The following is a 27757-nucleotide window of genomic DNA, read 5'->3' on the forward strand; positions in this document are numbered from 1 at the left end:
TTTACATGTAGCCTCTGGCCTGACAAATAGCAGTCTACAGGAGCTTGTGAGCTCAGCTCCGAGGGTTATCAGATGTGGCTTAAATGCCTCCGGGAACATGGACATTTGACCCTGGAGGAGGGGCATGAATTGTGGAAACTGCCAACCAATAGTCAAGCTGCTTCTCCATCTGATGTAAGGAGAACTCTTGGAAGCGCCCGCCCAGAAGCTCTGCCATCCTCCACTGGGGATGCTGATGCACCCACCAGCAATTTCCTGAAGAATAGCTTCATTGCCCTGGTTACTGAGATATCTTTATCTCAGATATCACTGAGTACTTGGTTAGCAAAAAAAAAAGATAACTTAAAGTGACTGATTACAGGGTCTCTTTGTGCTATTTCTATCATTATTTGATACATATATGTATCTTATTTTAATAAACAGTTATCTGATGCTACAGAGAACATAAAAATCAATTTTGTAAGGGAAGATAATTTATGGGCATGATTAAAAGGAACAAATACCATAGCACACATTATCCCAGAGTCTATCATTACTTGGTATGTACACTGCACAACAGAACAATAGTGAATTTTTCCTTTATGCCATCTGTTGTTTTATAGAAGGACAGCTGATTTCCTGTCAGCTGACTCTAGTAACTATGATTAGTGGGAAATAAGTAAAACAAAGTTACATTGAAAGATTAATCTTATCAATAAGGAAGTATTTTGATAAGTTAACTCTAAGAGTTAGGGCTGTTCTTTTCCAAAATGAGAAATAAAGGAGATAATATTTCTCCCTCCTTTTCTTTCTCTCACCTTGCCGTGGGCACGGGCCCTGCTAGGTGCTCTGAAGACGCGAGATGTGTAAGTACAGGCTCCTGTTCTCAGTCAATTCAGGAACTGGTAAGACGGGTAGAGAGTAAGTCTAGTACAAGGGTCGTGTACAACAGAGGAGAAGGACAGGCTAATAGCAAGAGTGCAGGGCATGAAGGGAGAAAGACGGGGGCTCATATTCGGGCTTTGCCTCTTCCACACTGTGTGATCTTGGGTAAACTTCTTAATCTCTCTAAGTGTCGCCTTCCTCATAGGTGAAACAGAGACCATACCTGTACCTGCCTCAGAGGTATGACCGCAGGAATGCAAATCCCTTAACACAGGGCCTGGCTTTTGGAAGTCCTCAGTAAACCTCATTGATGCAGAACGAAAAATTAAAAGAAATACTTAAATTGACATGGACGTTCAAAGGAGAAAGAAAATTCCATCCATAAGTAAAATAAGAGATACAGATTTTTCCAGCCAGAAAACAGCTCTCTTCAATAGTTTGAAGTCAGTGTGAAAGATGACTGGGCAGAGAGTATCTGGAAAGAAGAGGGCCATAGCCATCCGTCATCTTCTAGATACCATACTCCCTTCTTTTGTGGGAGATGGATGGCCGGCCATGGTCCCATGTCTAATCTCAGCCTGCACCAACATAGGGCACAGCAAATGGGCTTGGAGCCTCTTCTCTCCATCCCCCCAAATTCCTTCTCTCTCAACACCAGAGACAATCTCAAAGGTTACCTTACTGTCTAGGAGAAAACATCCAGAATAATCATAAAAATTGAAACTTCTGTTTCTGGACATGATGGATTATTAACAGGGACTGGATTAAGCTTCTCATCATGAACAACTGGAAAACTGGATAAAATATGTGAAAAACTATTTACAGATATTAGACAAAAGGAAGCATAAGATGTGACCCCTGAGAGAAGGGGAACCACTGAGGGGGTCCTAGCTATCCCAGCTCTCGGCCTGGAGGCACATTGCCAATGGGTGGTGCAGGGAGAGGAAACCCAAGAATGCTGGGGTCTCACTGAGTTCACAGCGCACAGAACAGAGTTCACAGAGGCTAAGGCAGACAGAATTTGCTAGGAAAAGTACCAGACAGGAAGGAGCTATACAGACAAAGAGCTGAAGACATCCATATGGGCTCTTCTGGAGTATGTTGTTGATTATTAAGTTGCACATGCGCAGGGTCAATTTCATAATGCTGGGCAAAAAGCAAATGAGGATCTGCAAGTTAAACAATTCCCAGATCTCACGAAGAGCAGGAGACACTTGAGTTTTTATTAGTCAGAACAGAAAGCCTTTGCTGAGCACCTGTGTAGGTCACGACCCCGGAAGATTCTTTAGTAGTACGATACTTCCAAGCATCAGTTTGTTGTAGTTTACTGGTAGGATGGCGACATCAGTCCTAAGACTACTCTCGATCTGCCTGAACAGACCTCTGAAGAGAAAGACTACAAAACTTTGCATGGAACCGAAAAAACAGAAACAAACGTAAAAATCACAAGTCTAGCATTCAATAAAAATTACTACACATGCAACGAAGCAGGAAAATGAGACATAGAAACAGAATCAGAAATGACAGAGCTGAGGAATTAGCACACAAGGCCAATTATAAATATGCTCAATATGCTTAAGAATGTAAAATACTTGAGGAGACAAAGTGAAGATTAAAAAGCAATGAGACTATAGAAATGAAAAAAATACTAGACAGTATTATCAAGACACTGATTAACTGCAGAAGAAACCAGTAAACTCAAAGACAATATAGAAAATATTCAAACTGAAACGCACAGAGGAAAAAAAGCCTGAAAAAACCTGAGAGACAATATCAGGTGGTTTAACATATGCGTTATTAGAGCCCTGGGATGGGGGTCAGTGGATAAAAATGATATAAAGAAATAATGGCAGAAATTTTTCTGATTGATGAAATTTTTCTGAATTGATGAAAACTACAAACCAGAAATCCAAGAAACTCGATGAACCCCCAACAAAGATAATACAAAGAAAATCACAGCTACGCATATCATGATGTAATGGCTGAAAACCAGAGATGAAGAGAAAATATCAAAAGCAGCAGAGTGGAAAAACAGACAACTTGTGTACAGAAGAACAAGAATAAGAATGATGGCAAACTTCTCATTAGAAACAACACAAGCAAAAAGTAGTACAAAGACATCTTTAAAGTGCTGAAAGAAAGAAACAGTCAACCTAGAATTCTATATTTAGTGAAAATATCCTTCAAAAACAAAGACTAAATAAATGCTATTGTAGGGGCTGGCCTGGTCGCATAGCAGTTAGGGTCGCACATTCTACTTCAGTGGCCCACGCTTCGCAGGTTCGGATCCTGGGTGCGTACATGGCACCGCTTGGCAAGCCACGCTGTGGTAGGCGTCCCACATATGAAGTAGAGGAAGATGGGCATGGATGTTAGCTCAAGGCCAGTCTTCCTCAGCAAAAAGAGGAGGATTGACGGCAGCAGTTAGCTCAGGGCTAATCTTCCTCAATAAATAAATAAATAAATAAATGCTATCTTAGACAAACAAAAGCACAAAGAATTCATGGCCAGAAGATCTGCATTACAAGAAATGGTAGAGCAAGTTTTCCAAGAAGAAAGAAAATAATACCAGATGGAAACTTGGACCTGCACAAAAGAATACAAAGTGTGGGAATTTGTAAATATGTAGGCACTTGTAAAAGAAAGTATTTCCTTATTTTTTTATTTGTTTCAAATAAAACTGTTTAAAACAAAAAATAATAACAATACATTATAAGGTTTTTGACATATGTAATAAAATGTATGACAACAGTATCACAAAAGGCAGAAAGGAGAAATTGGAAGCATACAGTCAGACGATTATTACATTTTACATGAAGTGACATAATATTATTTGAAGGTGGGATGTGATAAGATAAAGTGGCATATTGTAAACTCTGGAGTGACCACTAAAACTAATGAATGAAGAGCTATAAAACAAGAGTGGAGACAAAACGGAATACTAAAAACATACTAAAGTAATCCAGAAGGAGGCCAGGAAAGAGGAAGAAAAGAGGAACAGAACAGATGGGATAAATAGGAAACATACAGCAAGACAGCAGACTCAACCCAACCATATATGCTGACTATAAGAAACCATATATGCTGACTATAAGAAACACAAGTTAATTATGAAGACACAGAGTAAAAAAGGATGGACTAAGTTTGCCACGCAAACACTGATCATAAGAATGCCTGGATGGCCACTTTAATTTAGACAGAGCACACTTCTGTGTCAGTTTAGGTCCCGAGGGAAGCAGACATCAAGACTGAATCAGAGGTTCAGGAGATTTACTGCGGGAAACACTTGTGAAAGATCAAGGTGAGAGGCAGCAGGATTGGGCAGGGAAAGGGCTTCAGACATGAATGCAGATCTGACACCTGTGAAAAGAGAAGAGGAGAAAGAAGATTTGGGTCAGAAGAGCCTCTGACTGCAGTGCAGGTCTGAGAAAGTCCCAGCCAGGCTGACCGGCAGTCCCCAGCAGATTTCGTCCATTAGAAGACCTGGCATTGGGCAGAAATGGCCCAGCTGTAGTAGCACATTGTGCTCAGTCACCGGACGGCAGCATCCTGGGGAGAGCACAGCCACAGCAGGAATATGTGGCAGATCCCAAACGTGTGGCAGCTGAGGGTATGGGTTAAGCATACTACTTTTGGGAAAGGAGGTCGAGTAGCACAACTCTATGGCTTCCACAACTTTAGAACAAGAGAGATGATCAATGACAAAGAGTAATATTTCTTCATGATAAAAGGCTAATTTCATAAAAAAGAACCTAACAACCCTAAATGTGTATGCATTTAACAACAAGGCTTCAAAATGGTTGAAATAAAATTCTCAGAACTGAAAGGAGAAGTAAACAAATCCCAGTTACAGATGGAAATGTCAACACTCCTCTCTCAGTACCAGCCAGAATAAGTAGACAGAAAATCAGGGAAAATATAGAAAACTTACACAACAGCATCAACCAAATTACCTTAATGGATCTTTATAGAATACTCCCACCCAAAACAGCAAAATACACACTTTTTTTAAGTTCACAGAGAATATCACCAAGATAAATCATATGCCTGGCCATAGAACAAATCTTGATAAATTTTAAAGGATTTAACTCATATAAAGTATGTTCTTTGAGCACAACGGAACTCATTTAGAAATCAGTAAAAGAAAGATATCTAGAAAATCCCCAAATATTGGAAATTAAACAACACACTTTTAAAGAACCCAGAGATCAAAGAAGGAATCCTAAGGGAAATTAGAAAATATTTTTAACTGAATAATAAGAAAACTACAACATAATATTTGTGGGGGGCCGCTCAAGCAATCCTTAGAGGGAATTTTATTGCATTAAATGCTTCTATTACAACAGAAGAGAGGTCAATAATCAGTGATCTGAGCTTCCATCTTAGAAAGCTAGTAAAAGAAGAACAGATTAAGCCCAAAATAAATCAAAGCAAAGACATAATTAAGAATGAAAATTAACGAAAGAAAGAGTAAGCAGGTGAAAGATAGAGAATATGACTTTTTTAAAACACGGGTTTTGGAAAAGATGAATAAAACTGATAAATTTGTAACTATTTGATCAAGAAAAGAGGAGAGAAGACAAAAATTACCGGTATCAGGAAGGAAAAAGAAAATTGTCCCTAAAAATCCTACAGATAGCAAATGGATAATAATGGAATATTATAAACAATCATATGTCAAGAAATTGAACAGTTGACGTGAAATTGACAAATTCCTTGAAAGATATAAACTACTAAAACTGACAGCAGAAGAAACAGAATCTACCCATATTTATTAAAGAAACTGAATTCATAATTTAAAATCTTGCCACAAAGAAAACTCCAGGCCCAGATGACCTCACTGATATGCTATCAAACATTTAAGGATGAAAAAACACCAAACCTGAACAGAAAATGGAAGTGGAGGGAACTCCTCCCATTTCATTGTAAGAAATTAGAATCACACTCATATAAAAACCATACAAAGACATCACAAGAACAAAAACCTACAGACCAACAATGTTCATGAACATAAACACAGAAATCCTCAACAAAATGTTAGCAAATCAAATCCAGTACTAACTGATGACATCTTCTGTCAGCCTGTTAAAACCTATAGCAATACTTACTATTGAGTCCTGTTTTTCCTTATGTCACCCTAAGTCCTCCGCTGGAGATGAAGAGTTAAATTAGCACTGGTCATTTGATTTCAACTCAATAGCACAAGCTTTCCTGGCTAAGCACATTGTTATACTATCTAAAGTGATGCAATAAAACGGCAGGTACACAGCAACTACCTAGAATTTCTAATGTTACCACTTTTTTAGCACCTAGGTCAGAGTATAACATGTAATGAGTCAAAAAATTGTTTGCAGACTTGAATTGGTAAGCATAAAGATCCTATTAAAGGGAATTCTCTAAATAGCCCAGTTGATAACACAGAAAAACTGATGAGATAGATGCAGAATGACCTTATAAGGAGTTATGATTGACTTGAATTTGAAAGCAGGCTTAGAATGAAATCTAAGGGTCTCTGCTTGTTCCCTGGGCCAGCATATAGCTCATATCCAACTGTTCAGAGAGCAGACTGCAGCCTCAGAAGGGGAAGCCTCTAAGCTGCTGAAGACGGGCGGCTGCAAGGATGTCAGTCCTGGGCTGAGGCCCACCTCGACGACGGCAGGCAGAGCAGACCTCTCCCTCTGAACTCTCACAGCACTCGAGGCCTCTCTTACGACATGCAGTTTATTGTCCTGAGCTATTCTTGTGGTGGTCAGGACCAGTTTGAAGACAAAGATTACCGCTTCTTTACTATATTTGTGTATATGGCTGAAGTCTTGCCATTATTTTTGATTTTCCCTTAGCACAGTGGTAAGCATTGCTATTGCAGTGGGTCAAACTCACTTTATGACTAATTATAATCAGTATTAGCTTTACTTGCTTTCCTTTCCAGTTGACAAAGCCGTGGGTGATTGTATACATAGAAGACTCTTCTTCAGACATATTCTGGAGATCTACCTGAATACCCAAATTTGCCAATATAAACACGTTTTTACTGGCTGACGGCTGTCTTACAAATTACACTTCTTCTTACCCTCATATCACGAATGAACTGTCTTTTCAAGCTTCACTCAATTTTTTTCACTTAATGAAAAAGTTACTGAAACGATTAAGCATCACTTTGTTCATTAAAAACAAAAATTCACAGTAGGCCTGTTCACAACGCGTACATACAAACCAACCGGAATTTGACTGGACAGTTCTTCATTCATCCAAAATATTTTCCGACTAAGAACAACTTTGCTTCCTTTTTACCTTTACCCTTCTCACATGCAGAAAGTTTCTGTGTACTCAGAAAGGAGAGAAAAGTATAAAGACATGCTGAAATTCAGATCCTGGCCAATAGTTAGTCACCCTTAGCTAAGCGACTCCCCGTCAACTCCTGAACACCGTCCGCGCAGAGCGCAGGATGCACACACCCTGCGAGTGAAAGAAACACCTCATTTCATAGAACTTCCCACAAACAGGAAAGCCAAAATGGATTACGTCCATAAATGCCAATTTAGATGTCTACACAATGGGTATTTTAAGAGGAAAAATGCTGAAAGAGACGACGTAATGTATTGATCCTGTTGAATATTAAGGTAAAACCAATCACCATTTCAACTATTTTGATACATCGGCAGGATGTCTTTATGCAAATGAGGCATCTTCCTGTAGCAGCAGCAATTCCAGGACAGCGCAGTTCCACGAGGGCCTTCATCTGCGTAGGTAACAGCCGTATAGGGAGGTTTCATCTCACCATCAGGAAGGTGTCCTTGTTTGTCCCATGAGGCCAAGGCTCAAAATGGTAAACACAAAACACGAGTCTTTTATTTATTGTGTCTTTCTTCAGAAACATCAAATTATTTGATTTCCATATTTTCTGCTTTATTTCTATTAAATGGTAGTAATAGCTTCATAAGTGATAACTAAGGCAATTTTTCAGCAAGCTTTATGTGGTGGGGGTAGGGATAGAAGAGGGCAGAGGGAGAGGCTAAGGAGAAGGATGCATGCGTAGCACCTGCCAGCATATGGCAAGCTTTGTTTGGACTCAGGCTGGTGCTGACACATAAGAAACGATTCCTTCATTCAACAAATGTTTTTGAGACCCTCCCTGGTACCAGGCAGACAAGGTGTCAGAGACAAGAAGCACAATAGGGAGGAAAGACAGACACATTCTCTGCCCGTGTCAAGATTACTGTCTAAAGGGAGACCAAACATATAGTTCCAAGTAGAAGATGGCGCCGGATCCTGCCAGTGAAGCCTCCCAAGGAGGAGCTGCTTGAGCCGGGACTGGACAGGTGAGGAGGACTCAGCGGGCTGCAGAGGGCGGTGAGGCTGGCAGCCAGAAGAATACTGCAGGCCAGCCAACTGGGGCAAGAGGGGTGTGGGCATTTGAGAAGCCTGACAAAAGGGCAGGAACACAGATGGCGCTGGAGAGGTGGATGTGGCCAGGAGATGCTGGACCTTGCAGCCGAGTGAAAGACTTTGGTCCTCTCCCTAACAATGGGATGCCATTAAAGGTTATTGTAAGCAGAATTCTACTAGTGTCACTTCAAAATTATATTTGTACAAAATATACTAAGAGGAAACATGGAAATCTTAATGAAAATAGTTCCCATGGAGTCTTCCAGGGTGGTATATGTACAATACGGTCCCTTTTAACGTGGAGTAAAAATGACCTGATTTGATGCAAAGAGAAAACTTAGTCGCAATTTTCATTCATCAAACAAATATTTGTTGAATACTGTACTGTATGTCAGACACGATTCTAGGTACTTGAGATTCATCAGAGAGAAAGGCAAGGACCTTTCCTTTGTGAAGTGTAATTCTAGTGATAAAGAGATAATACAGATAATAAGTAAGCAAGGTATTCAGTATTAAGGAAGATGAGTGTCACGGAAATGAGAAAAGATGAGTAGGGTTAAGGAGTATGAGAAGGGCGGGGGGAGCGGGGGAGAGAGCCAGCAAGGGACCCTATTAAACAAGGTCGTTAAGGCCTCAATTGGAAGATGAAATTTGAGGATTTTGGTTGTCTTTTTAAAACTTTGACAGTTTCTGCTGAAATAAAAGAATTTTTCTAGTACCATTTCTAGATAAACTTCAAGTTTAATGTCTGAGACAAAGGGATCAAAGGAAATATTATCTGTTGCTCAACTTACTGCTTCTGTATTTTCTGTCTTCTTGTAATGGTCCTTCCATTAACAACATTTTGAATACTGACTGATGATTTTATCGTACTTTCCATGTGGCAGTAATTTATTCATGGACAAAAGAAAACCAGCGTCAGCAGTGTTATATCTTTGGTTTCCTTCAGCTAGAAAATGCTGACAGATCTTTATTTTCAAAAGTCCTTATGCCAGAAAAGGTAAAAAGCCCAAAAGATATCTCGCAGTAACAGACAACAGCAGGAGGAGGAAATGAAGGGGGAGAGCACTTTACTAAAGTAATGGAACTTACATAATTGGGGCAAAATTAGTATTAGCTAATAGCCTTAATTACAAGTAAGTTTTTTTTTTTTTTGAGGAAGATTAGCCCTGAGCTAACTACTGCCAATCCTCCTCTTTTTGCTGAGGAAGACTGGCCCTGAGCTAACATCCATGCCCATGTTCCTCTACTTGATACGTGGGACGCCTACCACAGCATGGCTTTTGTCAAGCGGTGCCATGTCCGCATCCAGGATCCAAACTGGTGAACCCCGGGCCAAGAGAAGTGGAACGTGTGAACTTAACCGCTGGGCCACCGGGCCGGCCCCACAAGTAAGTTTCAAAAACAAGTTTTAAGGGGCCAGCCCCGTGGCCAAGTGGTTAAGTTTGCGCGCTCCGCTTTGGCAGGCCAGGATTTCGCCGGTTCGGATCCTGGGCGTGGACATGGCACCGTTCATTAAGCCATGCTGATGCGGCGTCCCACATGCCACGACTAGAAGGACCCACAACTAAAAATACACAACTATGTACCAGGGGGCCTTTAGAGAGAAAAAGCAGTAAAAAAAAAAAAAAAGATTGGCAACAGTTGTTAGCTCAGCAGCCAATCTTTAAAAAAAAAAGAGTAATTCCCCAGGGTGCCAGTGACAACCTCTGCTTTCACCTTGCAGGAATTTACATTTTTACAAGCCTTCTATTTCCCGGAATGACATTTTTCTTATCTCTATGGTTATAATAAACTGAACCAGGAAAAATAGAGCACGAGGAGACAATATGGTTCTCCTGTAAAATATAAATGCTCCTTTTCTACAAAGCTAGTAACTTTGTATGGAAGTTAAACTGGAATTTCAATTCCTGTATTGCATCGTGTTCATGGAAAGCAGAGGAAGTTGTCCCTGTTTTAATGGGAAACGAAAAGAGACCAGTGTTTCACAAACACACATGGTAAGCAGATAGTGTTAAGCTTTCTCTTTGCCTGAAACTTAGGCTGACTCTGCATTTCACTTGTTAAATGTGTTTTTATTTGCTTGTTTGTTTTTGAATCAGCAAAAGTATGATACTCTGTCGTGGCTTTCTACTCCTAAATTCCTACTAGGAGGAACACAAAACTTTCTGTGCCCTGACCAGGTCCTACCGAAACTCAGTGCAGCAACGGTCACCCAGGAACGCTTGAGCAGAGACCGCACGCACTCCCACCCCTCAGGAAACGGAAAAATCTTACTTTGCTTTCCTAGATTGTGATTTTATTCATCTGGATATAAAAGGATTAAGTTGTTATAGACCATATTAATAAACTACACTTTTTTGCAGATTCTTTATAAACATAAAATGGGTCTAAACATGCAGGTATGTTGTAGTATACATAAGCACAGTAGGTCAGTCCATGCACGTATTAGTCATACTTGATATTATACGTAGAAAATCCTCCAAACACATTGCATTTAAAAGTTAACACCCAGTTTTATTTCACATTCTTTTAAAAACTCCAAATCTTTTCCAGCTTTCAAAACTCTATCCAAACATTTCTAGCTCCAAGAAAACTTACCAGCTTCCTTCACTACTCTTCTTGCTGGGGCAGTTAACACCTGTGTTCTAAAGGACCTATCTGCATATGTGTCTCCCTGTGAGATTAGGAACTGGAGGGCAAGACACTGACCTCTGCAGCCCAGAGCCTAGGACAGCGCTGGCACAAAGCCCACGTTCAGCAAATGTTGAACTGAATTTCTGAACATAGATTCCAAACAAATGCAGTTAATAAAATGAAATCACACCAAGTATAAAGTAAAAATGAACTCTAGAGTTAAAAAGCATGTGTACCTGGATTATGGTTGTGTCTACTTTTTGAAAGAAACTTTTGATGATGATCCTGTACTTAGAAAAGTTTTATGTAATACGTCAAAAGAATTGTCTGAGGTTTTTTTCTTGTTGCTTCTTAAAACATCTGTGAGGGAGTGACATCAGCATCACGGCAGAGTAAGTTCTCCCGGTCATTTCTCCCCTCCAGCACACAATGAAAGGGACATTCATAATCCAACAGAGGACATACTAACACAACACAAAAAACGTCAGAGAGACCCATGCAGCCATACAATGGAGAGTGGAGAGGCTCTAGGCCCCCTCAGAGGAGATCGCATGGGGTAAGAGAAAACTTCACTCCCTCCCCTAAAGACTGAGCTGGGACCGCAGGCAGCCTCCGAGAGGGAAGAGACAGGGAAGGGGACACTCATCAGCAGGAATATCAAGGATCCCTGAGGGCCCTTGCAATCTAGAGGGAAGCTCTCTACTGGAGCAAAAGCTTTGGCGGGGTGTGACCTTATAAAGCCAACAGGAGAGCAGATAGCAAGAGCAGAGCAAGAAAACCCCAAGAGCACCCAGGAGAAAGCACCCCTCCCGCCAACCGCCCAGCATGGCTCCAGTGCCTGGGACCTCAGCTGAAGGCAGAGGGCTCAGAATACACGGGGTCTTCCAGTGGCAATAGGCAGTAAGTGCAACCAAATAACACCAGGATGTGAAAAAACAGAGGCACTCCCATTAGCAATATCAAACATTATATTAGATCACCAGATCAGAGAGAAAATGAAAAGTAACCAGAAATCAGCCCTGAGGACACACAATATGTAATCTAAATGACAAAGAATTCAAAATAACTATCATCAAAAAACTCAATGAGTTCAAAGAGAATGTAGAGAAACAATTAAATGAGTTCAGGAGCTACTTCACAAAAGAGATTAAAACTATAAAGAAGAATCAATCAGAAATTTTAGAGATGAAAGACACAATGGAAGAAATAAAACAAAATATGGATTCCCTGAATGCCTGTACTGACATCATAGAGGAGTGTATCAGCATAATCGAAGACAAACATATTGAAATGCTCCAGACAGAGGAGGAGAGAGAACTAAGACTAAAGATAAATGAGGAAAGTCTCTGAGAAATAGCTGACTCAATGAGGAAATGCAACATAAGAATTATAGGTATTCAAGAAGGAGAGAAGGAGAATGGAGCAGAAAGCGTGCTCAAAGAAAGAATAGCAGAGAACTTCCCAAACCGAGGGAAATCTGTGTGCAAGAGGCTTCTAGATCTCCTAGATTTGTCAATGTAAAAAGGCCTGCTGCAAGGCATATAGTAGTGAAACTGGCTAAAGTGGATGACAGAGAAAGAATACCAATGGCAGCAAGGCAGAAGAAAATAACCCACAAAGGAACCCCTATCAGGCTTTCAGCAGATTTCTCTGCAGAAACCTTACAGGCTATGAGAGACTGGAATGACATATTCAAATATTTGAAGAACAAAAACTTTCAGCCAAGAATACCCTATCCAGCGAAAATATCCTTCAGATATGAGGGAGAAATAAAAGCTTTCCCACACAAACATAAGCTAAGGGAGTTCATAGCCATGAGACACCTCCCTACAGGAAACCCTCAAGAAGGCCCTCATACCTGAAAAAAAGAAAAGAGAAAGGGGTTACAAAGCACAGAGTAAGGAGATAAATAGGTAGACAGAATCAAGACAGGACAGCAAATACTCAAGTATAGCATTAAAGACAAAGGGAAGGAAAACACAAAAAACAAAGATAATCTTGTCATTTTAACCACAAACTCATAAAACAAAGTGGAATAGATGTGAGAAAAACAACTTAGGAGGGGAAGAGAAAAGGGACTGAAGAGAAAAGGGACTGATCAGTTTAGTCTAAGGAAATAAGAGGCCATCAGAAAAGGGACGATCTTCTACACTAAAGAAAGAAGCAGAACAGAGACACAAAGAATAAATAAGGAGAAAACAAAGACACACAAAATAAAAAACTACATTAATTGACTGGTAGACCAAAATACACAGGACAAGAAACCAAGGAAATGCAGGAGAACCGGAAAACGAGTGATAAAACGGAGCATTAAGCCCTCATATATCGATAATCACCAAAAACATAAATGGACTGAATTCTCCAATAAAAAGACACAGAGTGGCAAGATGGATTAAAGAACAAGACCCAATAATTGGCTGCCTGCAGGAAACACATCTCAGCTCCAATGACAAGCACAGGCTCAGAGTGAAGGGATGGACGACGATACTCCAAGCTAATGGCAAACAAAAGAAAGCAGGTGTTGCAAGACTTATATCAGACAAAGTAGGCTTCAAGTTAAGACAGGTAAAGACAGACAAAGAGGTGAAGCATATAATGATCAAAGGGACATTCCATCAAGAAGAAATCACACTTATAAATATCTATGAACCCAACACAAAGGCACCAAAGTACACAGAAAATATTAACAAACCTAAAGAAGACATTAATAACAACACAACAGTAGAAGGGGACCTCAACACTCCACTCAAAACAATGGATAGATCATCCAGACAGAAAATCCACAAGGAAACAGTGGAATTAAATGAAAAGCTAGGGGACCAGTTGGACTTAACAGACATATATAGAACACTCCATCCAAAAATAGTAGGTTACACATTCTTCTCAAGTGCTCATGAAACATTCCCAAGGACAGACCATATGTTGGGAAACAAAGCAAGCCTCTATAAATTTAAGAAGATTGAAATAATAACAAGCATCTTTTCCAATCACAATGCTATAAAGCTAGAAATTACTTACAAGAAAACAGCTGAGAAAGGGACAAAGATGTGGAGACTAAACAACATGCTATTGAACAAGCAATGGATCATTGAAGAAATTAAAGGAGAAATCAAAAAATATCTGGAAACAAATGAAAATGAAAACACTCCATACCAACTCATAAGGGATGCAACAAAAGCCATACTAAGAGGGAAATTCATCGTAATACAAGCTCACCTTAACAAACAAGCAAAATCCCCAATAAGCAATCTCAAATTAAACCTAATTGAATTAGAAAGAGAAGAACAAACAAAGCCCAAAGTCAGCAGAAGGACAGAAATAATAAAAATCAGAGTAGAAATAAATGCTATTGAAACAAAAAAGGCAGTAGGAAAGATCAATGAAACGAAGAGCTGGTTCTTTGAGAAGATAAATAAAATTGACAACCCCCTACCTAGACTTACAAAGAAAAAAGAGAGAAAGCTCAGATAAATAAAATTAGAAATGAAAGAGGAGAAATATCAATGGACACCACAGAAATACAACAGATTATAAGAGACTACTACAAAAAACTATATGCCAACAAAATGGACAATCTAGAGGACATGGATAAATTCTTAGTCTCTTACAACCTCCCAAAGCTGACTCCAGAAGAAACAGAGAATGTGAATAGATCAATCACAAGTAAAGAGATTGAAACAGCAATCAAAAGCATCCCAAAGAATAAAACCCCAGGACCAGATGGGTTCCCTGGGGAATTCTACCAAACTTTCAGAAGGCATTTAATACCTGTCCTTCGCAAGCTATTCCAAAAACTTAGGGAAGATGGAACACTTCTAACACATTCTATGAGGCCAATATCACTCTGATCCCAAAGTCTGACAAGGACAACACAAAAAGGGAAAACTACAGGCCAATATCGCTGTTGAACATAGATGCAAAAATCCTCAACAAAATATTGGCAACCCGAATACAGCAATACATCAGAAAGATCATACATCATGGTCAAGTGGGATTCATACCAGGGACACAGGGATGGTTCAATATCCACAAATCAATCAATGTGGTACAGCACATCAACAAAATGAGGAATAAAAACCACACGATCATCTCAATAGATGCAGAGAAAGCATCTGATGAGATCCAACAGCCATTCATGATAAAAACTCTTAACAAAATGGGGATAGAAGGAAATCACCTCAACATAATAAAGGCCATATATGACAAACCCACAGCCAACAACATACTTAATGGGGAAAAACTGAACGCCATCCCCCCAAGACAAGGATGCCCACTATCACCACTCTTATTCAACATGGTACTAGAAGTTTTGCCAGAGCAATTAGGCAAGAGAAAGGAATAAAAGGAATCCAAATAGGGAGGGAAGAAGTGAACCTCTCACTGTTTGCAGACAACATGATCTTACATATAGAAAACCCTAAAGAATCCATCGGAAAACTATTAGAAATAATTAACAACTGCAGTAAAGTTGCAGGGTACAAAATGAACTTACAAAAATCAGTCACATTTCTGTACTCCAATAACGAACTTACAGAAAGAGAACTCAAGAATACAATTCCATTTACAATCGCAACCAAAAGAATAAAGTACTTAGGAATAAATTAACTAAAGAGGTGAAGGACTTATACAATGAAAACTATAAAACATTATTGAAAGAAATAGATAATGATGGGAAGAGATTCCATGTATGTGGATAGGAAGAATAAACATAGTTAAAATGTCCACACTACCTAAAACAATCTACAGATTCAGTGCCATCCCATTCAGAATCCCAATGACATTCTTCACGGAAACAGAGCAAAGAATCCTAAAATTCCTATGAGGCAACCAAAGACCCCGAATTGCTAAAGCAATCCTGAGAAAAAAGAACAAAGCTGGAAGCATCACAATCTCTGGCTTCAAAATGTACTACAAAGCCATAGTGATCAAAACAGCGTGGTACTCGTACAAAAACAGGCACACAGATCAATGGAACAGAACTGAAAGCCCGGAAATAAAACCACACATCTACAGACAGCTAATCTTCAACAAGCACATGAACAAAGAAAACAGTTCAGTGGTTACCTGGGGAAGGCGGGTGGGGGGAGGGGAGGAGACAAGGGGTGAAGGGGCGCACCTCTGTGGTGACAGACAAGAAATTGCACAACTGAACGGGAGTGAATTCACTGGGGACATCTTCGTTTGCTCTGGCTGTCGTAACAATGGACCACAGGCTGGGTCGCTTCAGCACAGAAATTTATTTTCTCACAGTTCTGGAGGCCAGAAGTCCAAGATCAAGGTGTCAGCAGGGTTGGTTTCATTCTGAGGCCTCTCTCCGTGGCTTGAAGATGCCCGTCTTCTCACTGTCCTCACATGGTCTTCCCTCTGTGTGTATCTGTGTCCTAACTTCTTCTTCTTCTAAGATCAGTCAGACTGGATTAGGGCCTACCCTAATGACCCTCATTTTAACTCAATTACCTCTGTAAAGGCCTTATTTCCAAACACAGGCCTGTGGTGATGTACTGGGTGTTAGGACTTCAACATATGAATTTTAGGGGGACACAGTTCAGCCGAAAACATCGGGGAAGGCAGGGAGGGGCACAGAGAAGAGGACTCTTTCTAACAGAAGAGATAACATGTGCGAATTGAAAGAGGATGGTGTAGCATGTTGAAAAGAAATTGCATGAAACTAAACCCTTTTGCAGTACAGATTATAAAGGAAGAATAGCAAAAGGTGAAACCAGAGAGGGAAGTAGAGGCAAATCAAGCCAGGTAAGGCCCTTATATGATAGTCTACATACTAAGCAATTAGAGTTTATCCTAAGGGAATGGGAAACCATTGTAGAATTTCAAGCAGGATGTACATGCAGCAAGATTGAACTCCATTTTAGAAAATTCACTCTGTCCACATTATAAGGAGATTTTTGGAGGCAGAGTGAGCACTTGGAAGGTGTGTGAAGTAAGACAAGTGAGAAAGGCTGATGGCTTGAGTCCTGCCATGAGGATGCAAGAAACCAATACACAATGGAAAGCTAATCAATGGACTTGGTCAAGCGACTGATGGGGGCGAGAAGGAAAAGGATTCCCATGTTACCAGTAAATGCGTAGATAATGGTGAGGGAAGATGACAAAGTCAGAATGGACCTCTTGAATTTGAGGAACCTGTGGGACCGCCGGTACACCTTGGTTACTGCTAGTACTTATTGCCTATGAAACTGTTACTATACATCACAGAGTGTGCCGAGAACTCTACAGACGTTATCATACACCCTTCTACAGACGTGGAAGCTAAGCCTTAATGAGATAATATAACTTGGCTGTGACCCCATGTCCCTTCCACACTCTAACCGCCCCCACTCCTAACCCTAGGGGCACCACTATCCTGACCTCTGATACCATAGATTAGTTTTGCCTATTTTTGACAGGAATCAAAATCGTATATGAATGAAATCATACAGTGTATGCACTCTTTTGTGTATGTCTACATGCATTTTAAAGTCTGCAATTTAGTTTAGGGGGGAAAAGTCTGTTGCAGACAGAGACATAAATATAATCTCATGAACTCATTATCCTATACTCTAAGGACTCCTAACATGGATACATAGTACTTGCATGTTTGTATTCGGACTTACACCCAGGTAAAATCAGCCATGTGAAATGCATCCAGGGAAGGACGAGGTCCACCTTCGTGTTGCATCCTTTTGAAGAGACTGAGTCACCCACCCAGACTGACTGTAACAGATCTCCTCATGGGAATTATAGATTAGGATGTAAATAGCATGGCGAGAGAGGTTTTAAAGCGAAAGTTCTATTGCAGTAGCTTAAAGTAAATTGAGATAAGCTCTGCATAATAATAAATTTGACGTTGACTCTAATTATCGTTTCTCAAAGTAATCCCTTTTTCTAGATAGCAATCTTTCACAGGGCTAGGGAACTGAAAGTGACTTTAGAAAGCGTTTTGAATGTGTTGTAAAAACAATAGAAATGTCAGCAGGAAACAGACTTTTTAACTAGTTTTAAAAACTCTTTTCTAAAACAATCTTATAGAAGCTGTGCATTTAACTCCAATATTTGACTGCATGTTCATTATACTATATAATTTTACCTTGTACTCGTGTAACTCTGAGTTCTTTTCTTACCTGGACCTAAGAATTTCTTGGTGGGGTGGGGATGAGTCTTATTCTTAGGATAAGAGGGTTTCGGCTCTGACGGCTGTCTCCCTGTGAGTTAGCCCACTGTTGCTTTCAATCACAGTACAGCATACATTCCCAGACCCCCAGTGGATGCTTGAAACCGCAGAGTACCAAACACTGTTTATATACTATGCTTTTTTCCTATACATACACACCTATGATAAAGTTTAATTTATAAATTAGGCACAGAAAGAGATTAACGGTGCTTTGGGGCCATTATTAAGTAAAATAAGGGTGACCTGAACACAAGCACTACAATACCTGGACAACTAACCTGATAACCGAGGCAGATCTGACTAACGGGCCGGTGGTGTGTACAGCATGGATCCGCTGGGCAGAAGGAAGAGTCGTGTCGCAAGGAGGATGGAGTGGGATGACAAGAGATTTCATCATGCCACTCAGAATGGCGCACAATTTAAAACTTGTTATTTCTGGAACTTTCCATTTAATATTTTCAAACCTGGGTTGCCTGCGGGTAACCGAAAGCACAGAAAGTGAAGCTGCGGATGATGGGGGGGGCTACTACATAAAAAACTAGAAAAAATATGTTACTTGGAAAATGAAAACAATCATATTTGCAAATTTACTGTCATCAAACTTTTAAAGTTGCCCAATGCTTGAAAAGGGGCCAGGGTGGGGGGCAACTTATCTATTCACTGGAGTTCTCCAAAAGAGGAAGTTCTATTTGTTTGTTTAGAATAGTTAGGATATAACTCCATTCCAGAGAAGATGCACATCCTTTTTTAGCATAATGAATTCTTCTTTTTTTTTTCAATAGTTTTTGGTGAGGAAGATTGACCCTGAGCTAACTTCTGTTGCCAATCTTCCTCCTTTTTTCTTTTCTCCCCAAAGCCCCAGTACATAATGTATATCCTAGTTGTAGGTCATTCTAGTTCCTCTCTGTGGGATGCCACCACAGCAGTATGTAGGTCTGCACCCAGGATCTGAACCGGCGAACCCTGGGCCACCAAATTACAGTGTGCAAACTTAACCACTCGGCCACAGGGCTGGCCCCAGCATAGTGAATTCTTTGTGCAAACTCCTACTGCAAATCTTTTGATCACAAGTTCCTCTTAAATCTCTAAAATTCCTCATTATATTTTGATGTCTGCCTCCTAGAAAAGAGCCAACAATTAGCAATGGCCTTCTTGTTGAACCAAACAAGCTTCTGATTACAATCTTAAAGAATCCACTTTTGAGAAAAGAATCAAACACCTGTGACCAAAATTTTGACTGCAGGACGCCATGCCTCTAAGTGGGTGGGAAGCAGCAACCCCGGGGGAGAGGTGAAGTCAGGTTATTTTTCAGCAGGGGAACTCTGCAGCCGATGTGACAGCTGAGTTTCTCTGTTATATGTTTAATTTTCTTTTTCAAAGTCAGATAGGAATCTATAAAAGTACTCAGATTTTAGCTACTTTTTACTTTGCTCTTGCTCCAGTCATTTCCATATTTATTTCCCGTCATAAGTGACGTGTATATTTCAGTCCCTTCACTCATTTAAGACTTGAGTTCCATAAGCATCTCGGGCTTATTTAGAACTCTTAAACTTGTTAGGTGCAGAGCTCAAGTTCTAAGTATATATTGTTTAATTAACCAACCATTCTTTAAGCAGGATAACTGGATAAACATTAGTAACATTTCAATAATAAATTAGAGAATCACAGAACTGAAGATCATCATTGACTGCAACTTTATATACAGTACAGAAAATGGATAAAACAATAAAGACTACACCCAAACTAGGGCTTTTATTGATCACTATTAGGATATTCTAAATGCAAACTAGAATTTTCTTATTCATTTCTAAGCTTTTCTTTTTGAAAAATCTGATTTATTCCAAATTTGCCAACCAACACTTTAATAAAACTTCCTGATACTTGAGTAATTATGTCTAAAAGGGTTAGACTAAGAACTAAATCCCCATCTGCCAGCATATCTGAATTTGCCTCCTTCCAAATTATATGTCAGGCATCAGTGGTGAAGCAAAGATGAGAAGAAAAGAGTACACATTTGAAAGGAAAAGCCCGTTCCATGCTTCCTAAGCAACAAATCGGAACTGACTTTAACTAGTATTTTATTGTGTGAAATGAGGATGATAAAAAGTCTCATTAATAAGAACCCATTTAGTAAAGCATAAGTTCCCTGTTATTTTAGAACAAATCTCTTTGCCTGACTCTTACACACAATAAATAAATCATTACTTCCTGTTTCGCCTTTGATCTTCTCTGATTAAAAACCACAACACTCATTTATCTAAAATATTAGGTGGACAGATACGGAGTGAAAAAAAATTCACAAATACCATAAAATCTCATTTTCGGTCTGGCTGCCTACAAATCTTTAACCAGACCAACCAACTCGGAGGAAAATTGGGTAATTTGCATTTCCCTGCCTGCTTTCTGGTGCAATATTAAAAGGCAAGCCAGCAACAGACCCTAGAGGAGAATCTATGCCCTAAACCAATGAAGAAAAGAGCAATCTTATTTGTGCTCTATGGATATTAAGCCGCTTCTCCCCATTTCTCATCTGATGTAATTATGGTATGTTTGCCACAGGAATTCCTTACTTTGAATCTTCTAAATACTATTTCTAGCAAACCTACAATTCCATGCAGTGACATGTATAAAGAAGAGTTCACTAGCTTCAGTTTTTGCTCAACCCCTTCTGTAATTAACCTGGGAAACAGCTCTCTAACACAGCACAAAGAGAGGACTCAAGGACACTTGGAAAATGGTCCCCAAAGTGAAAAATCTACAGCTCGCTCATTGACCTGCTGAGGCCGGGTCCCGGGAAGCATCCTCAAAGCCTCTTGACCTGACAGGTAATCTGAGGGGAAGAGCTCATTAGTTCTCTACTGGGGCGGTCCAGTGTGACAGCCTGACATCCAGTCCTGCTCATGTAGGTGAACAGCTCTGCGTCCAACGCTCTAGTCTACTCGACTCTGGAAAGATCATTGACACCAGTTGTTAAAGAATTTACTTAAGTTGCCAAAAACATTGGATAGCATGTCTGTTCCTGTGTCTCTAATGTCACAGGTCCCATTAACTTTGGAATGATAGAGGGAAGGACATAAAGAGAGAAAGAGATCACAAAATTTTGGAAAATTCTATATACCTTTGTCATTGCTTAATTCTGCATCTCTCTAGAGACATTTTACCTCCTTAGATTTCACTTCATCTGTTTCCCTTCCTATCTTTCAGTCCTGCTCTGCCCCTATTCTCCACTACACATCTCTACAAAATACGTAATAGGGCTTCTCCTGTCTCCTAAACCTCACCACGTTCAAGAATAGCTTATCCTAGGGGCTGGCCCTGTGGCGCAGCGGTTAAGTTCACACATTCCGCTTCTTGGCAGTCCAGGGTTCGCCGGTTCAGATCCCGGGTGCGGACATGGCACCGCTTGGCAAAAAGCCATGCTGTGGTAGCATCCCACGTATAAAGTAGAGGAAGATGGGCGTGGATGTTAGCTCAGGGCCAGTCTTCCTCAGCAAAAAGAGGAGGATTGGCAGTAGTTAGCTCAGGACTGATCTTCCTCAAAAAAAAAAAAAAAAGAAAAGAATAGCTTATTCTACTAATCAGTTTCCATGTCTCCAAAAAGTACTGCTATTTCCCATTTGTGATAACTATTAAACAGGCCATACTCTCTGCAAAGAGTCAGAAAGGATATATTATGCTAGGTCTTTCTGTGAGAATTATTTTCATTACTCATCTTAGGTTTTCACCACTTTAAGGTGACGGAGGTGGAGCAGGGAGGGGGAAGGCAAGGAGGGCAGGAAATGATGATTCAAAGGACTGAGCAAAAACTGACGGTGCTTCTGAAGGATGCACAGGAAGAACAGTTAATTCCGACACAGAGCTCACTATGTGCAGTCATTGTTCTAAGGTCCTTACTCATCCTGACATCTTTAAGCCTCACGGTAAGTGCATGAGATACACTATGACGGTTCCCAGTGAGGAAATCAAGTCGCTGGGAGGCTAACTTACCTGCCCAGAGTCCCACAGTCGGTAGGAGAGCTGGCATTCCAGCCCAGGCAGTCTGGGCCAGAAATCCTGCCCTTCACCACCGATTTGTTTCTTTCAAAGTTAACAGAGTTGATTAGTTCGATATTGGTAAGGCTGAAAGTGAAATAAATTCACAGTGACTTATGACAAAAATGCCCTCATTCTTTTGTGATCAATATATGAACTGTAACAGTTGAGACACATACTAATTTAACCGATATTTTTGACATTTATTGCTAATACAAAGCAATCGCTCAAGGTTGTCCAGGATGATGTTCATTTTAGAAAACATGGAATATATTTTATAGTTTTTGGATTTGGGGTCAGGATGACCGTATGTCCTGGTTTGTTCAGAAAAATCTGTTTTTACCTGCTGTTCAGGCATGATTGTTAATAGCACTCCCTTTCACTTTCAAAAGTGTCCCATTTTTTAAAATAAAGTACATAATTGTCCTACCTATGCACAACTATGCACGAGTCAAATTGCATTAAATTCTGCTCTGATCTCTTTATCATATTATTTTTCAGGTCATTCTTTAGAGCAACTCCAGAAGCCATGATCTATGTCAACAACCACCAATGGATGTTCACTGTCCAGCATGTATTCTGCTATTTTTATGTACATTTTTTTCTTGTTATATGGTCTCGTCCTCAAGCTTTCTACTTAACAAGAATCTTTCACTTACTTTTTTCTACCTATGAAATTTATTAGGACTAATAATTAACTCTAAAACCTACAAAAGACAACAATCAATATAAAACAAACACCCTCCTCCTCCACCTCAAAAAATACATAATAATAAAATTTCTGTGCAACTAAACCTACAGAAAGTTATCTCTGTAAACGCTATTTTATAATCACACATGCTTATAAAAGGGAGTGTTCTTCTGACCTTGTCTTCTCAAACATTTTACAGGACTTGGTACATCACCACGTGAACTTTAAAGGATGTTTTATTCATCTTCTTAGAAACAACATCTGCATAAAAGCTGGCAAATGCTGCATTTGGTTTTGATAATTCTGACTCTTTCATTTCCTCATCCTAAAATCAGTTGTTTTCACCATCGTGAGCCCAGGTATGCCTTTTCCCATTTCTCTTTTTTCTGCCTCTTCCTACCTTCAAACACTTCATTTCCTTCTAGTCCTTTTGCCAGATCACTGCTTCTCCTCTCCCAGTACTTTCTAGTCTATAATAGCTACCCCAATGACATTTCTATCCTGAAAGATCCCATCGTCCCTCTTTGGTAACAAGCCACTATCAATTTCACTCTCAGATCATGCTCCCCAAAATGCCTCTGACTCAGCGATTGCCTTAGTAGGCCTATGCTGTCTCTGTATCCCTTTATAATTCTCTGAAGAATTACTTTCTTTCGGTCCGCTTCCACAAACTCCTGCCCTCCCTGCCCTCGGACCGAATTCATCTGTCCAATCAGAAGGAGAGTCTACCTGGGAACCTCAACTGGCGCATTAGGCTTCCCAGACCCTGGGCTTCATTCATCCTATTGCTGACGAGCATCTCTGGGAAACAGACCTACAGAAGGAAGGGAGGAGATTCTTGCCCTCTCTCTGTAGGTTAGTTTGCACGGGCCCTGAAGCATTGGATTTTATTACTTCACCCTTAGCTCAGTCTACATAATTACAGACCTTGGAGGGGACAGTTGATCGCTAGTCCTGGAAAGTCGCTCATGACAGTGGTGAATTAGCATGAGAGAGACAACTGTCCACTGTATCCTGCTTAGGGATTTCAAAGTTTTGACAATATTGTCTCTTTCCTAGACAGCATGGGTTCTTCAGATCTTAGTATTTAAACTTATCTTGATTACGATACCCAATACAGAACGGTATTCAGCCTTAATTTCCCTATAATATACCTTCTCCTACCATATTTTAGCACCACTAAATGGCCTCAGTTATCCAAAGATAGGCTTAATCTCACTATGATAATTCCACATCATTAGAGTTCTCTATAAAAGTTGCTTGGATGTATGGCACCTTTTTGGGAGAACTCGTAATAAAGTCTGAAGATCACGTTTAATAGAAAGAAGTGGATTTCATTAAAGAAATAAGGAAAGTAATTACAGCTTCAGAGTCACATGGCCAAAAAGAAATTATATATTCCATCCTATAACGATGTTTTAAACAGTCATTTCTTCCTAATTACCTGTTACCTTGTTCCTTCATGAAAATGGTCTTATTTGAGATAAGAAAAAAGATGAAATCATTGCAAGCAGAGAATGGATTGTATCATATATTTTAGAGCTATTGATGTGATACTGAAGACAAGCACATGTTCACTAATGTAGACCAGAACTGGACCAAATCTTAACCAGGAAAAGGGAGTGTAGCTCTGTGTGTCAGCTTTACAATGAGGCTTCTGTCAGAATTTCAGCATCCTCTCTGTCTTTTATGGACAGAAACCGTATTTCATAAGACAAAAATCGGTATGCTTGGGGTAAAACGTTTCAAGATGAAACTCTACTCAAGAGTCAGAAATATGCAGTAGCCAGGCCTCTGGGAAGACCACGAGAACTCAAAAACAGCAACAAAAGTAAGACGCCTCAACTAATTCAATTGCATTTCCCCAAATACTAGCATTTCATTTAATTTAGAAAATATCTATTTTATTAAGAATAATTTTTAAAAAGCAGTCTTAGGCCAAACCTCATACTACGTGAGGTTTTATACATTATGCTTTTCCAACTGTGGTCTGCATTTGTAGAATAAGCTGAAACTTTATCGTATGCCATAGAGTAAATCATAAGACTGCATTATCCCCATGAGTCACAAATACAGACAGAGGACAAAGAAGGAAAAAATACAGTTGATCTCAGTTTGGTCTCACTGAAAACAATACTTGTTCTTACTGTCACTTTGCGTTAGGTAAAATAGGAATGTCTAAAAAACATTTTTAAAGGAATTTATTTTTAAGTAGACACAAGCAGAGGCTCTCATATCAAATAAATTTTTTTACTTTAAGCTTTTCGAATTGCAATATTGTACTGAAAGTCAGTAGAAATATTTAATAGCCTCTCTCAAGGACTCTTTCCTTAAAAGAAAACAAACTACAAAACAAGCTCACTGGCACCACTTCAAACTGGGCAGCTAGATATTACAATCTCTCTGTCCCCGCCCAAATTATAGCCTCAACTCAGGGTCACTTGACTAAGCGACATTTCTGTAAGACACAAAAGCTACTGATTCATCAGGAAAGGCCTGGGCTCTATTTTTACCTCCTATGTCCACTCCTGCGCATAGTGTTTGTAGTAACAACAGAGAGAAATCATCATCGATCAGCAGGTCAGAGACAAAAGAAAACAGAATCATTATGAGCATATAAAGAGGAAAACAACAAACCCAGAACTTGGTGTGATGCTACTGACCACATTCCTTAGGGGCCTAACCTCTGCGCTCCTGAAACAGAGCAGAGACGATGAGGTGCTGGGAGGAGCCAGCGACCTCACTGTTACCTGTCTGTGCTCTAGCCAAGAGGAGGCCAAGCCTGCTGTCATCACACAGCCACTCAGGCTAAGAATTGACTTCACACCTGATGAGAAGCTTCCAGAGCCCATTGCACAGCAGCCCTTTCTGTTTAGACATGGTCCTCTTTGCGTAGCGGCCGGAACGGATTTAGCAATTGGTTTTGTTGAGCCTGGAACCTTTGTTATACTGCATGAGGACTATGTTAACTAAAGACACAAAGGGCCTCAAATATAGACAGAAAAGATTGTGGGAGACCGAGTTAGAGAGAGTGAGTCAAGAGAAAGCTCATCAGGAAATTTTAAAATTTAGCACTAGTCCTTTATTATCTTGTGATGCCAATGATGCAATCAGAATTGGTAGAAAGGTCTAGTCTGCTCCGTTGTTTGAATTTGGGTCTGAGGACCCAATAATTCATAACAAGGCTCATATTCTTTTGAAACAGTTCCAGAAGCTGTGGTTGTTGAACTCAGTAGGGGAAGGAATTCCATCTGGCCCTACTCATGATTTTCCTCCAAGAGTAGTAATGAGGATTAATAAAAAGCATGGCTGGGTAGAAATCTTATTAGTCTACCAAGGGTGAATGGGCACTGGCCAATTTGTGAAGGAAGCTAAAATTAAATTCTTAATATAATTAATGTCAATTAAATGCATATAATAAAGAATGACCACCCTGGAATTAATCTATTTAATAGTTAAAATATAATCAAATTGGTCTGTTCTACAAATGGAGGTCTCCTTCCTTTCTAATTAAACACTTTTTTATGAAGCTGGATTTCCCAGATGCCTGGAATTTTTTTCAAGTTTTGTAGGTATGTCTTCAAAACGAAAGGGACTTGGCTATTTCTTATAATAGGAAAATTGGTTTCTTATCTTAGTAATTGCCAATTAAGTTCATAACCCTAGAGAATTTCAAGGACAGGAAATCAAACTAAAATCAGAAAGGAAAATTAACCAATATTAGGGTTCCCGCAATAATAGAGAGAGAGCACTATAGTGTTTCGTAATCCATGCTGCTGCTGCTGCTGCTGCTGGCCTGACTGGATCTGGCAGTGCCATCTGGGGGTGAAACACCCCAGTAGAGAACCAGTAGATACTCCAGTCACCCCAGCCACCCAAGAAGAGTATGTGTGTGCCCACCAGCTGCTTATCTCTTCTCGTTTGCCTTGCTATGCTCCAGCCCCAACGACCTCAACTTCCATGTACATTCCTCATCGCCATCATTTTCCAGTCTTTAAAATTACATTCTCCGATATCCTCTGAATTGTCCTGAGTTACTGAGCCCTAAATTAGAAGCTGCACTTTCACAGGAGACACACTATCTCCAAGAAGAGGGATTGCCTCATAATGAGGTCATGGAAACTCTAGCTTTACAGTTTGAAAAACAAAAGTATTTCCTTTCTCTTTCACCTCTTGGGGATTTTTTCTTTAGAAGAGATAAAATCTGACAAAGTGAAAATAGAAGCAACTGACAGGGCAGAACCTGACCCTGATTAGCATTTCTCTGTGCTTCTTCAATGCTTCCGTTTCTATTTCTTATTGTAAGAAACTGTCTTGTGTGATAAGGTTTAACCAGAGTCAATTATTTTGTTTCCCAGTTTTGGAAAAGAAAGTTTACCCACTGCTGCCTTCCCTCCTCCCATAAACATTTATAGGGCGTGTGCTGGGCACTGAGGTCATGAAGATGAGCCGCCCTTGGGCTCTGGGGAGGCTGCAGTCCAGTGTGGGGCGGGGGCGGCAACAGAGTAACAGCGTCATCATCCCGGGGAATAATAAACGGAGGGCTGCAACAGGCCCAGGGTTTACAGGGAGCACAGAGAACATAAACTGGGGAGCCAGACTGGAAGAGAAGAGAAAGGGTATCAGGGCAGGCTTTCCAGAAAATGTAACCAGCGGCCCAATCCCCAAGCAGATAGGACTTAACCAGCTGAAGGCTGGGGAGAAGGCTCTTCAGGCACAGGAAGTAGGATGTGTACAAAGAGGGCAGCGTGGCGGTGAAGAAGCAAGGGCTCTGTTAGGTTATGCACATTTTACCACATCTTAAAAAAAGCAGCAGCAGCATGGATCTTGGAGTGAGGCCACTATTTTTCACTTGGGCAAATTACTTTCTCTCTGTGTCTCAGTCTCCAAATCTGTAATATGAGAAGCAGAACAGTACCTCCTTGTAGGAGTAAACGCTTGGGTGTAATCCACGTCAAGCACTCGGCCGAGCTGGCTTT

At 40.2% G+C, this 27757-nt stretch overlaps 1 protein-coding gene across 7 annotated transcripts in view; it reads right to left on the bottom strand.

The window, feature by feature from the left end:
- ARHGAP28 (Rho GTPase activating protein 28) overlaps positions 1–27757 on the bottom strand; it is a 216096-nt gene that overhangs the window by 146491 nt on the left and 41848 nt on the right. Inside the window, exon 1 of one of the 7 annotated variants that reach the window (XM_070513585.1) lies at positions 18334–18558. The exons of the other annotated variants lie outside the window; for them this stretch is intronic. Coding sequence (XP_070369686.1) covers positions 18334–18452 — 119 coding nt within the window. The 5' untranslated portion in view covers positions 18453–18558. Of the gene's footprint in view, positions 1–18333; positions 18559–27757 lie in introns of those variants that run through there. 7 annotated transcript variants of the gene reach the window in all.

The sequence above is a fragment of the Equus asinus genome, chromosome 7 (assembly GCF_041296235.1).
Source record: "Equus asinus isolate D_3611 breed Donkey chromosome 7, EquAss-T2T_v2, whole genome shotgun sequence".
NCBI lineage: Eukaryota > Metazoa > Chordata > Mammalia > Perissodactyla > Equidae > Equus > Equus asinus.